Source organism: Buteo buteo, chromosome 6, assembly GCF_964188355.1.
Source record: "Buteo buteo chromosome 6, bButBut1.hap1.1, whole genome shotgun sequence".
In the NCBI taxonomy this organism is placed as follows: Eukaryota; Metazoa; Chordata; class Aves; order Accipitriformes; family Accipitridae; genus Buteo; species Buteo buteo.
This window is the reverse complement of record NC_134176.1, coordinates 44,191,510-44,205,286: the sequence shown is the minus strand read 5'-3', so window position 1 is coordinate 44,205,286 and position 13,777 is coordinate 44,191,510. Positions and strand designations below refer to the sequence as shown.

At 37.6% G+C, this 13,777-nt stretch overlaps 1 protein-coding gene across 4 annotated transcripts in view; it reads left to right on the top strand.

The window, feature by feature from the left end:
- The window catches only part of CKAP5 (cytoskeleton associated protein 5), a 52,635-nt gene that overhangs the window by 15,904 nt on the left and 22,954 nt on the right, over window positions 1-13,777 (top strand). For all 4 annotated transcript variants that reach the window (XM_075030788.1, XM_075030787.1, XM_075030785.1 and 1 more), the window contains exons 6-18: window positions 780-912; window positions 1,207-1,310; window positions 1,685-1,798; window positions 2,051-2,155; window positions 4,793-4,882; window positions 4,990-5,154; window positions 5,979-6,107; window positions 6,967-7,149; window positions 8,157-8,270; window positions 9,493-9,603; window positions 11,395-11,487; window positions 12,117-12,302; window positions 12,755-12,849. In XM_075030788.1, the coding sequence (XP_074886889.1) occupies window positions 780-912; window positions 1,207-1,310; window positions 1,685-1,798; window positions 2,051-2,155; window positions 4,793-4,882; window positions 4,990-5,154; window positions 5,979-6,107; window positions 6,967-7,149; window positions 8,157-8,270; window positions 9,493-9,603; window positions 11,395-11,487; window positions 12,117-12,302; window positions 12,755-12,849 (1,622 nt within the window). The remainder of the gene's footprint in view (window positions 1-779; window positions 913-1,206; window positions 1,311-1,684; window positions 1,799-2,050; window positions 2,156-4,792; window positions 4,883-4,989; window positions 5,155-5,978; window positions 6,108-6,966; window positions 7,150-8,156; window positions 8,271-9,492; window positions 9,604-11,394; window positions 11,488-12,116; window positions 12,303-12,754; window positions 12,850-13,777) is intronic.

Genomic DNA, 13,777 nt, shown 5'->3' with positions numbered 1-13,777 from the left:
TCACATTGAAACTGAGGAGGGGATTTGAGAAGTAGAATGGTATTTTTTGGGACACCTAACCCAAGGGCAAATGGTTACCCTTATGAAAGAACTCTGCACTGAAAGTCTTCAAGTTTACGATTTTCCTTCTAAGTTTTCTTTTTTCCTGAAGTTTTTTCCTCTATGCAGCCCTTCAGGCTTGTTCTGGTGGTGCTCAGGATGTGACTGTTCCTCTTGAGGAAGTGACATTACATTATGATGGATAACTATGCTATTGGAAATGGAACATGCCAGTATTTTAAAACTTTATAAATTATTTATGCATCCTTCCTTTCTACCCACTTGAGTTAATTGTATTCAGGTGGAAAGCAGTCACATGCTGGAAAAAGGCAGGGTTTAAAAAAAAACCCAAACTGTCTCATTAAACATAGCTCAACATGTTTATTTTGTTTTAGTTTTAGTGTGTAACAATAGCATGGCTGTAACAAAAATTTTCCTTCATGCCCAGCCATTTTTATTTTAAAGCTGCTACATAGGGGAGACACCGTTCTGACTGTTATACAGTTTGTTCATATGTAAATGCTTTGCATTGATATTTTTGTTGAGGATATACTTGGTCAAAAGCTCCTGAACAGTGAATGTGAAGGGGAAGTCCCTTCTTTGGTGGCAGAAAAAAGAACTTGAAGGGTAGTGCTATTGGCTTTGAAATGGGAGAACTCCATGGCTTTCCATGAAGCATTACTTGTCTTGGGGTATGTGCAAAATGTCTCTGATAGGATGATTCTTTTCTCTTTTGGCAGCTAAAAGAACTGGAAGAAGAATGGGTCAAAGTGTCATCAGTTGCTCCTAAGCAGACCAGGTTCCTGCGTTCCCAACAGGAGCTGAAAGCAAAATTTGAGCAGCAGCAGGCGGTTGGGGGAGATGCAGATGGAGGTAAATTATTTAATCTCTGAACTCCATTGGAAAGTATATCACTGGTTTGTTATTTGTGAAGGACTGCATTACATTGTAAAGGTGCTTTTACTCGAACTGGTGCAAAACACGTGGGGTGCAGTACACAACAAGAAAACACAGCTGGGGCAAAAACATTATATGAAAGAGTATCTGTCCTTTGGACTAGCAAAATCACAACTGGTGATAGTACTTTTTTAAAAAAGAGCCTTAGGTGGTGCTGTAGTCAAAACTTCATCTGTCACTCTGCTTATATTTTTCTCTCTCTGGTTGCAGGAGGTGATGATGAGGAAGAGGCGGTACCACAAGTAGATGCATATGAGTTGCTTGAAGCTGTAGAAATTCTTTCCAAGCTTCCCAAAGACTTCTATGAGAAAATAGTAAGTATAAACTTAAATACTACTAGTTAATTCTATGACATGTGGAGCTAATCAGTCTTAAGACTTACTGGCATTCTGCAATGTATGCTTTACTGCTACATGGATAATAACAGACTAGTGTAATTAAAATATAGACTATGGTAAAGAAGTCTCATATTTGATGTACCAACAAGAAAGCTGTAATTTTAAGAAGCTGAGATATATCCTGGGAAAGGACTGCATTTCATATTTCATTGCAATTATTGATGTTGAACTGTGGGGAGACTTTGGCTTTCTTAGGATAGAATTAAGTTTTAAAATCGATGATTTGTGGCAAGCATGCTTCTCTAGAACTGTTTACATTTATAAATGAATGTAAATTATTTGCTCTGCAGGAAGCAAAAAAGTGGCAAGAAAGGAAAGAAGCTCTAGAAGCTGTTGAACTGCTGGTGAAAAATCCCAAATTAGAATCAGGAGACTATGCAGACTTGGTGAAAGTTCTCAAAAAGGTAATAAATAAAACCCAGAGTGCACATATGGTTTAATATCTTATTGTAATTTATTTGTATTATACTTTAAAAGTTACAGTTGAGATAATACTCAGGAGTAGAAAATTATTAGCTGGAGCAGTGGTGGAAATAAACCAATCTGTGTCCCACTGACTGTTGTAAGAAATTCTTCCAAGTCTCTGAAACTTGGATTTTCAGTCTTTAACATTGGGGTTTTTTGGGGGGGGTTTGTTTGTTTTTTTTCCTCTTCAGGTTGTTGGAAAGGATACAAATGTTATGTTAGTTGCTTTGGCTGCCAAATGCCTTGCTGGACTAGCTACTGGCCTCCGAAAGAAATTTGGACAGTATGCAGGGCATGTAAGTAAGAGTATGTACTTTTTTCTGTTTTTACTGATGCTGGACACCTCATCCCTCCCCCCGCCTCTTCCCCTTCCCCTGTCAAACCTTGGTATTTATCAAAGGCATTCTTTGTACCATTATGAATGCTTACCTACCCCTTAATGGAGCAAGCAGTGAAATATCTGCCAAGATCTCTTGCAGTTTAAGGTTAAAGGGCCCTTGTTTATTCACATTCAGCAACATGAAGCTTACTATTGCAATAAATCTTCTGTACTAAGACAACTCTGAATTACTGTGCCATGAAATGAACTTTATTTACATTACCTTATCCTGGAGATATACCCACAGAAATGCATTTGTAGGCCACAGTGAGGAAAACAAAAGCTCCTGAACCTGAATTCTACTTAGCACCTCCATGATGTATGTTTTAGGTTGGTTGGGTGTTTTTGAATGTTGGGGCAGGATTGGTTGTGGGTTTTTTGTTTGTTGTCTGGGTTTTGTAGGGTTTTTGTCGGCTTTAAATAGCCAAACTACTGAGATACTTGGTATCAAAATGTTCTGGTGATCTAGTTTAATGTGCCTCTCTGTTCTCCTTTGCTACTCTTGCCAACAGCTAATATCAGGGAATGCAGGGAAGCTTAACCAGTCTCTGGAAAGAAAAGGGAGCTTTTAATTAGTTGTAGTTATCTCATGTGTTTCTCAGGCCTCTGTTGCTGTGTTCTTTAAGCTGCTCAGTCAGATTTTTCTTGTGATAAGTAAGAGTGATGGGGCTAGAGCTTAGACATAGAAAGAACTGATGTGTCTGGCTGCTGGTGGTGTTATATTTTGTGATGAATTGGAAAGTTACTGAATCTCACTGCTTCAGAAACATTCAAGTCTCCTGAATTCTGAACAGCAGTTTGGACAAAGTCTCTTTCATTCTGAAAGCTGTCTGTAGTTGTAAGAAGTATTCTTGCATCTGTTTACACTTGATTTGTGTTTTTAAAGGTTAACCCCCATAGCTACAGAGTTAGTATTGAAAAAGCCAAGCTTCTGAAATAAGGGTATAGCTCCGTGGCTGCCAAGCAAATGGTGTTGAGAAGATGACTTTTTCAGCACTGTAATGGCAGCTATGAATTGCGTAATTTCAGCACTTATCTTACCAGTTCACATGATTGTTTGCTGGACTTATTTACTAGTGAGGAAGATGTAGAGTTCTCCTGTGAGTGAGCATTTGAAGTGTTATAAAAGAGAACTGTTGCTAGAATTGTGGGATTACTATAAACTATATTAGTTAAATGTAGGACTGTAATGTTGCAGTCTGTGTTAAAACAAGAGTGGTGAAATCAAGCACGGAACCATGCTACTCACTGTAATTGAGTGCATGTGGCCCAACTTCACTTCTGTTGGCTGCCTTTGGAGCCCTGGACTGACTCTTCCTTCCCTCCCTCTCTCACATAAATACAGCTTCTAACTTCCATGTTAAATATTAATTCTAGCTGTCAGTGTTTTCTAAAACAGAGACTTAATGATTTTGAATATCTCCTTCCTATGACTTTTTTCTCTGTAGGGTTTAGGGAAATCTAGCTCCTGCAGTAGCATGTATGAGGGTCTTTATGGTGCTATTCTGTATTAATTGAAGGTTGGGGTGGGTTTTTCTAGTGCTAAAGTCTTTGTGAACAGGGAATTTATAAGTTGCAGCCCAGAAAAGGATACCACCACCTGAGCCTAGGTCACTGTGTGTCACAAGTGGTTGAGGTCTTGCAGCTTCTGAATAGAAAACATTATCTGTGGAAAATCTACTTTGTATTATGCAAGAGCTTATAACTTCTGTAAGGCATCAGACCGCTTCCCAACTATGAACTGCATTATGTTTATGAAAATATTGAAAATAGTCTGCTTTCCACAGTTAAAACCTTTTCATGTTTCTGGCTCACTGACAAAAGTTCTTACTGTTACAGAGGCCATACTTAAATGGAGCTGTTGGTATTACTGGCACGTGAGTGTCTGCTGATTGGTTGAGGGGTTGTTTTCCCCCCCTTATCTATTTTATTTTTCAGCAGTGACTGACCAAGCAGCTAGATTGGGTACAAATTGCTGTGAAATTCCAGTATGGCATAGTTTAATGTCAGGTGTGCTTTGTTCAAGGTGATAGATCTGAAAAATATTGCTCCAGGAAGGACTTGGGTTGCTTTAGAACCACGGTCTTGTCAGCTGTGGGTTAAATGAAGGCTTCTTAATGAGCCGTGCTGAGTGCTGTGAGGAAGCTGGGAAAGAATGGACAGGTTATATACCTTCTTGGTTCTTATAGTACAATTTCACAGCACTCTGTGCTGTGAAATTGTATAATTTCCATTCTACTGCTTTGCGTTCCAGACCAGTAGAGCCAGAGTATTCATCTGCAATTATGTGAACTTGTATATCTGCCTATTGTTTAGCATTGTTATGGAATTGCTCAAAAATCTGTATTTGATAGATTGACTGGAATGAATTTAATATTGGACATCAGGTAGAATAAACTAGTTCATACAGCTGTTGTGTACCCCTGGAGGGGGCAGCAGTGATGTTTGCCTTATTTGCTTCTCTGCAAAATACCAGGGAGCAGACTATCAGTCTCTTCAGTTGTAGTAGTGAAGAGTGGATTGACTTTTGGGGTTTTTTTTCCCTTTTCCATAGGTTGTTCCAACAATCCTGGAGAAATTTAAAGAGAAGAAGCCTCAGGTAGTGCAGGCACTGCAGGAGGCCATTGATGCAATCTTTCTAACGGTAAGTAAGAGTGACAGTTTTCCCATTGTCTGAGAATTGGTCTCTGATTTTGATTTGCTTTTCTCTTACTTTAGTGAAACTAATGGCTTCTTTATCCAACACTGTAGACCACATTGCAGAACATAAGTGAAGATGTATTGGCAGTGATGGACAACAAAAACCCGACAATTAAGCAACAAACATCCCTTTTTATTGCAAGAAGCTTCCGTCACTGCACACCTTCTACTCTGCCAAAAAGCCTGTTAAAACCTTTCTGTGCTGCACTTCTCAAGGTAAAGCAGGAGGAGTTGGTACTTCTCTGGTGTTGACTTAAGCACTTTTGTTGTGAAGCGTTGAATAGTTTTGGGAGAGAGACCCTTCTGGTAGTGTAAGAACTAAAGAGTACTTGTGTGCTATGTAGCTATCAGAGTCCGTTTTGACTGATACCAAACTTGAAGATGACTGTCAGTCATGGGAACAGTTTAGTCGTCTTTTTCTTAGCTTCTCTGAAACTTGAAGACTCACCAAGTTTATAATAGATTAAGACAGTGATTTACAACTTAAATTTCTGGGCACTGTGCCACTTGCTTCTTGCAGACATCTCTAGCAAGCTTCTGTTGGAATGTTACATATCATTTACCATGAATAAAAGAACCATCATTGATTCATACACTGCAATTACACTAGAGCATTTATCAGTGTCAACAATAACGATGTATACTTTTTTCTCATTGCAAAATAGCCCTTTTCTTGTTTTGGGAAATATCCCTGGCTTCAAAAATGGAGATTTGAACAGGGTTGCAGAACTTCAGACTCCTTGCAAACTTTCATGGTGTTGCATTATCTATTAAATCATGAATGTTTACCACCTTCTTGTTGTGTGAAAGAGCCGAAGATGGGAAACTGGCTATATCTGAGAAACAGTAGGCTTGATCAGTACATAGGAAAACAGAAGTGAAGAACAACCTTTTTCCTTCTGCAGTGGAATATTAAGGATTATTCTGTAGTAGATGTAGATTTTTTAAAAAAGGGGAGGGGATTTATACAGAAGATGAATTTAAGAATCTGTTTAGATATGAGCTGCAAGTCATATGATACAAGTTGTCTTTCTCTGCAGCATATCAATGATTCTGCTCCTGAAGTAAGAGATGCTGGATTTGAAGCATTAGGCACTGCCTTGAAAGTGGCTGGAGAGAAAGCTGTGAATCCTTTTCTAGCAGATGTAGACAAACTAAAGCTTGATCGGGTGAGTTTATAATCATAAATGTAAAAAATGCTCCATTTATCCATTGAAGATGCATCTTAGGCTAGAGAAGACTAAAGAGGATGCTTTAGCTAATGACTTTCAGCACAGATTTTTGAAAATTTATTTTTTTACTTTAAAGTTACTGTTGTTGCAGGGAATCTGAAAATCTCTTCATTTCTTGCTTAGATTATCAAACATTTTTTCTTTGACTTCCACTGCCTAAAATGCATTAGTGTGTTAACATTGCACCACGTCATTCTTATGTAAAGTATCTGTTTGTCTTTGAGGCTGTATTATCTATGAGGTGGGTTGTAAGGCTTGGGGTTGGTTTGGTTTTTTGTTTGCTTTTTTTGTTGCTGTTGGTTGTATGTGGGGTTTTGTTTGTTTTTGTCTCTATTTGAAACAAAGTTTAGGGTTTTATGTCACAACCACATGGTCTAGTTCTATATTGCTAGACAGGATTTGGTATCAAAGACTTACAAACTCACAAACAACAAAGTTTTTATGGTTTTGCATAAGCTGACAGGTTTGTCTGATGATTTTATAATATAGATGCTCTAAAGACTAATTCTTAGCATCTTAAAAGTATCGGGGGGGTGTCAATGCTTCCTATGTGTATAAATGCACTTCATTTTCAACTAGGAAAATTGTAATATAGCAATGGCTGATGGCGTTGACTAGTTAACATTACTACCATAAGGAACACAGGATAACAAAATTTTGTGAAGTAAACAGCTTAAACTCTTAACGTTTTTTCCAGAGTAGGCAAGTTTGAGCCACTGCTGTTGAAAGGACACTATATATCCAATTGCAGTAGCTACATAGCTTTTTTTCCTTTTTTTTTTTTTTAACTTCTCAGATTAAAGAGTGTGCTGAGAAGGTAGAACTGGTTTATGGTAAAAAGACAGGAGGAACTGCTGAGAAAAAAGAAGGCAAGCCTATTACTGGAAAGACCCCTGCTCTCTCAGGGGCTGGTGGAGATAAAGAAACAAAAGATGCAGCAACCAAACCAGGACCGCTAAAAAAAGCACCTGCTGTGAAGGTAAGAGATTGCTAAGAGATTGTCTGGCAATCAGAGTTGTCTGTGACTGCATTGAATAGTTATTGAAGATCAAAGGTGGCCTGTTGAATATCTCCTTCCACTGAGGAATTGCTGTCCTTCTGTAGGAGTAGGTGAGCCCAACAGCAAAAAGAATCTGGGACTTTCCAAGAACGTACTTGATGAAATCTCAGTTTTTAATGATACAAACTGTCTTGTCACTTACATCTTAATACCAGATTTTTATATTGAAATAGTAATAGACCACTGGAGACATTCAGAGGAGCCTCAGATGTTGTAACGTTAATGTGCTCTGTGTTGATGTAGTAATGTTTGGCTGAAGTCAGTGTCTCTTCTTATAACTAGCAAGGTTACTACTTAAGTGAGTATTCTGTTCAGTGTTGGTTTTAGTTTGTGACCATAAATAATTTGATCTATTAGCCTGTATTACTTTAAAATGACTATTTGGATTTTAAAATGACTATTTGGATTTTAAAATGACTATTTGGATTTTAAAATGACTATTTGGATTTTAAAAATTGACCTAAGTAGCACTGTAGATGGTCATTGTAATACCCTGCTTATTTTTTCAGGTAGGAAACCTGGAAGTGAGTAGCAGAATGGATCATATTTTTTAAAATCTCTTGATACTGTGGTAGCCTGGAAATGACACACCAGTCAGAAGTTTAATATCTAATCAGCATCCATAGGAGAATACATAGATGAATTCATTATTTCCTGAACCTTCACAAATACATACATTCTTTCCCTTTTCATCTTTCATTGTCCTCTGTGTCCCTGTTACTGTACATGTTTTATAAAACCTTATAGTCTGAAAGCAACATATGAATTAAATAAGCTCTGGCTTTCTTTGCCTGCATCTGTTATGGTACTAGAGAGGTATGTCTTTTTTGACATTAAAATGTAGAAGTGTGGAAAAACAGCAGTTCTTTTGGTATCTAAACTAGAGACCTGTTTGATCTTGGCTAACTTGTCCATTTCCTTTCCAGTCTGGGGGCCCACCCAAGAAAGGCAAACCAGCTGCAGCTGCAGGTATGGGAGGTGCTGGGGCTAAAAGCAAAAAAGGTCCTGAGACCAAAGAAATATTTGAATCGGAGCTCTCGGTGAGTATTCTGCTGTTCTCTGAAATATGAAGTCCTCTGTATAAGTAGCTTTGGTTAATCAGTTCTTCAGCTACTACAGAATTTTTCACTGAAATTGGGTTTTTTTTTGTTAGGACAAGGGGAAGCAATACGTTTAAATAAATGGAATTCATAACTAGTAAAATGGGTGTTCGATATATTGTGGTGAACACACCTGTTCTTCAGGTTGTTTTTGGTACCAGGCCATAGAAGACAGTAAACAATAAATCATGCTCATATAATAGGGTATATCACATCATCCCTGAACTAGGACCAGATGAAAAAAGTAATTATATGACTAATTTATATGTAATTTAGGATGCATGATTTGCTGGAGGTGCCTGGTATTAAAAGCCTTGAGAATACAGTATTCAGGAGTTTACATTGAAATCTGAAGTAGAGTACAGTAATAATTAAATGAACTAATGCAAGTTTATTCTGTGCTGTTCATATTAAGTTACACTTAAAAAATATGATTGAATTCTGCATGTTAATTGAGCATCTACCTATCTCCTTGGTGGGGAACTGGGTAGACTAAGCTATCTGTAGGTCAACTAGTAACAAAAAGCTATTAAAGTTTTGCTAGATGTATCTGTAAGTTTTTTGGACTGTCGGGTATCTTTAGAGTGTTGCTTAGAATGAATACTTTCTGTTATGTATCCAGTTTATATTGCTAGTTATACAGTGGAAAATGAGTATGCACTTCCTGAAGGTGATACAGACACCAGTGAAACAAGGGAAGTTTTTATCATTTTTCATATACTAAATAATTTTAATTCTTCTTTTTGCTAAAATGGATGCAGAAGATACGTCTTCTCCTGTCCACCCTCATCAACTACTGATTCATTGCTGTGAATGTTTATTCAGACTTCACACAAAATTATCTTGCAAATTTTAGGTTACCTCTGCTCGATTCTGTAGGTAGATAGTGGCTACTCAGGATTATTTTTGACTGTCTGCACAATTTACCATACTTTTCAGGGATTGCTTTTCTGTTGCAGTACAGCTTAGCAGCTTCCTAATTCATAAGGCCCCTAAACTATAATCCATATAAAATCTTCCAACTTACAACAGAAATCTTCTCGTATTTTGTAAACGCACCACAGTGCAAGGGTCATTCCAGTATATTAGCAGTCCTTAAGGCTGCTGCCCCCCTCTTGAAGGGATACAGTGAGGTGTTAACCTTGTTCTGATCTGTCTACAGATAGAAGTGTGTGAAGAGAAAGCTGCTGCTGTCCTTCCAGCTTCTTGTATCCAGCAGTTGGACAGTGGTAACTGGAAAGAGAGGCTTGCCTGCATGGAGGAGTTTCAAAAGGTATGTTTGTAGCAGTTGATAAGAGAGGCAAGCAGAGAAAGAGAAAAACTGTAATTTCTTCAGCTTTTTAGGCCCGGTAACTTTTAAAAGACATACCAGTAGTAGTGATATGTCAGCATTTCAGATGGATTAAACAATACTTGCAAAAGACAAGCAGCTTATATGGTTTAAATTAGTTCTTATTCCATAACAGTAGTGGAGCAAGTCATTCAGTTTAATGTAGACAGATAGTTATGCTTTTGTCAAAAATATTTGTATGTGGATTGAGGATGCATAGAGGTCTCTTCAAAACACTAAGTAATTCTAAAGCTTATTTTCAAAGATAGCTAGGTTTAAACAAAGTTTTGCAATGACTGGGCAAAACCATTTGCAAGCAAGTCCCTGCTGATTGAATGTTAGGCAGCAGTTGATTATAACACTAAAATTTCAATTGGCAAATAGTTGATGTTTGAACCCTTATACAATACTAGCAGTCTTCACAGCTGGTGGCAAGTGCTTCACGTAGTCACAAACAAAAAAAGCATCATGTGTCACTCAAATGTGAAGCGTGGTTTTCTTCACATGGTTTCAGTTGTAAGACCTTCGAGAGTTCATAGTCAAAAAGACATCAACTGTAGATGCACAAATAGTTCATACTGCTACACCATTACAATTGTGACTGAGTTGTAATATTTTAGTGGAAAAGGTGGCTAACTTAAGTTATGAAACAGTGACTGCTGCACTGAAATGCTGCTGCAGAAACCAGCTTTACTCAAATGTAAAGATGTTAGTGCAATGGGTAAGCCTAACAACAAGTAAATACAGTATTTTAAATTACATTTGGTTAATCTCTGCTGTGTAGTCAGCATTCCAGTTTGAAAGGTTGTCATAGTTTAACCCCAGCTGGCAATTAAGCACCACGCAGCTGCTTGCTTGCTCCCCACCCCTGTGGGATGGGGGAGAGGATTGGGGGGGAGGAAGTAAAACTAGTGTGTTGAGATAAAGACAGTTTAATAGGACAGAAAAGGAAGGGAAAATAATAATAATAGAATATACAAAACAAGTGATGTGCAACATAATTGCTCACCACCTGCTGACCAATGCCCAGCCAATCCCTGAGCCATGGTGCCTCCTGGCCAACTACCCCCCAGTTTATATACTGGGCATGACATAATATGGCATGGAATACCCCTTTGGCTCGTTTGGGTCAGCTGTCCTGGCTGAGTCCCCTCCCAGCTTCTTGTGCACTCCCAGCCTCTGCTGGCAGGGCAATATGAGAAACTGAAAAGTCCTTGACTTTGTATAAACACTGCTTAGCAATGACTAAAACATCTGTGTGTTATCAATGTTATTCTCATCCTAAGTCCAAAACACAGCACTATACCAGCTATTAGGAAGAAAATTGACTTTATTTCAGCAGAAATCAGGACAAAGGTGCACAGTATACTTCATCTTAAAAATAAAAAATAAAAAAGAGAGAGAGAAAGGTAGCTTGGGGTTTTTTTTAGCTAAGTGTTAAATTCCCAGGGCTGGAATGGGCAATAGTGGTTGTGAGGACACTTGTTAAAGAACATACAAAGCGTAGCAATGTGAATGCTGTAGTTTAAATGTTGGCTCCATACCTGTAAAATGGACTTCTTGTAGAAGTGGGTCTTGTAGTAAGGCTCTTCAGGTAAATTCTTATGCTGAGAATTTCTGCAACTTAGTGTGGTAGTAAGAAAATATTTACAGGACAGTTGAGGTAATTTCTGGTTGTGTTACAGGTTTTATATCACCTGTGACCCACTGGCTAACTTAATGTTTATCCTTTAGGCTGTTGAGCTTATGGAGAGAAGTGAAATGCCTTGCCAAGCTCTAGTAAGAATGCTGGCCAAGAAACCTGGTTGGAAGGAAACAAATTTTCAGGTAATACATTATCCTTCAGTAACTAACAGTCCATTTTTGTTACTTAATGTAAGGCGTGTGTCCAACTAAAAGGTGGTAAGTGCATATATGTCATTGATGACAGTCCTAGCACTATGACCACAGTTGTATCTGTAGTTAATGAGAATATAAACTTTGAAATTACGTTTTATTTCTGCTGATGGTTGAGACTTAAAGACAACATTTGAAGATATATAGATGTATACGTGTGTGCGGATATGTGTATGAATGTGTGTATATATAAAATCTAAAAGTAGATAATGGCTGCCAAGTATTATTGATTGTGTATGTATATATACATAGAGATGGAAAAATATGTATTTGTGTGTATACACACAATCTCTGTGTATAATCACATAAACCCATATGTGTATGAAATATGTATTTGGGTACACAAATGTGTGTGAATGCACTTTTATATATTCAAATGTATGTATACATTTTTGTGTGTATATATACACAAATACATATTTTATGTATACATTTGTGTTTACCCACAAATACCTATATTATTTTAATATTTTTTTATATCTATAAATACGTAGAATAAAAAATTTCGTCTAAAATACATGAAGACATGAGTAACTTCCTTGCTGTTATGGACATTCCAGGTGATGCAAATGAAATTGCATATAGTTGCATTGATTGCACAGAAAGGAAACTTCTCCAAAACTTCAGCACAGGTTGTACTGGATGGTCTTGTAGACAAGGTTGGTGATGTGAAATGTGGGAGTAATGCAAAAGAAGCTATGACAGCAATAGCAGAGGCGTGTCAGTTGCCATGGACTGCTGAGCAGGTGAGTGAGCAGTGAAGGTATTCTTCCAGTAAATAAAATTTCTTTCAGTCTGAGGAGTAAATCCTAAATCTTTGATTTTTCTCTGTTGCCTGAAAGTGATTTGTTTGCTCTCAAGATACCTCCTAAGGCAGAAGTTAAATACAAGTTCCTCCAAACAAGGAAATAATAAGTAGTAAATCAGTATTTTGCTGAAATATTACCAAAGCAGGTACACATCTGTAATAAAGTATCTCTGGCTGCCTTTAAGTACTTCAGGAACTTCTAGTTCACTTCAGTTGCAATGATATTCTGCTACAGTGACACAACGGATTTTTCTGCCTATGTTACCCCAGCTGTTTCTGTTTACTTGCAATGCCCTGTGTTTTTTTTGCAGGTGTCTTCACTCCCTTATTACAGTGCTTTGTCACCTAGTTTGTCGGTGAAAATTTACACTTAACTCTCTTCTGTTCCAGGTTGTGGCTATGGCTTTCTCTCAAAAGAATCCTAAAAACCAGTCAGAAACTTTGAACTGGCTTTCAAATGCAATTAAAGAGTTTGGTTTTTCTGGGTACGTCTTTTAAGTAAATTGCTAAGACAAACTTGAATGAAAATGTTTCTAATCTAGGAAAAAGAATCTGTTCTTTGTCAAATTGGTCTGAAGAGGGTGGCTGCAAGTGTGTCTGAACTCTTGTTCCTTAAACTTTGTCAGGTGCTCTTCTAGCTCTAAATGTGTAAATGAAAGTATCTGACATTACTAATAGGATACTATTACACTACTAATTCATCTACTTTATTCATCACTCAGCCTTCTCTGAAGAGCATTTTTCTTAAACTTTATATACTATAGGAGCGGGCTGGGCAAGGATGGCTGTGGTATTGCATGTCTGTTGTTCCTGTTCCACTTGGATACACCTGCACCCAGGTGGATCACTGTATTTTATAGTTTAAAAAACCCAAACCAGACAGCCTATAGAAGAGTACATATCAGCATACTTATTAGTCTCCTTGGGAGAGATTTTGAGGCTGATAACAGGATGAAACTTTAGCCAACAAGATAGCCATTATTGTATCTGGTGCTGTGAGGTTAAGAAATGGATTCTCCATCAGAACCAGGGATAGCATTCCTTAATTTTTAATCATCAGTCTCTTAACTGAATGTGGTCAAGCATATGTAATACAGTTTACTCCTGAGAACAAAATTTCTAAGCAATGAAGACTTCAAATACTAATTTGACTAGTTGGGCAGTTACTACGCCTGTCCAAGCTGTTTTGCAGCTATTAAATGGATAGTAACATTGATTAAGTCTGGAAAATAAACTCTCTTCTTCAGTAAATTCCTCAAAAAGTATGTATTTCCAGCAGAGTAATCTATGTGTAGTTATAATACTGGAACAGCAGTGTTTGAGGCTGCACAAATGAAGCTTCCATGAATGCCTGTTTTCTCTTCTATTGAATTCAGTGGTGGCATAGAAGATGCAGTAATCTAAACCTTCCCT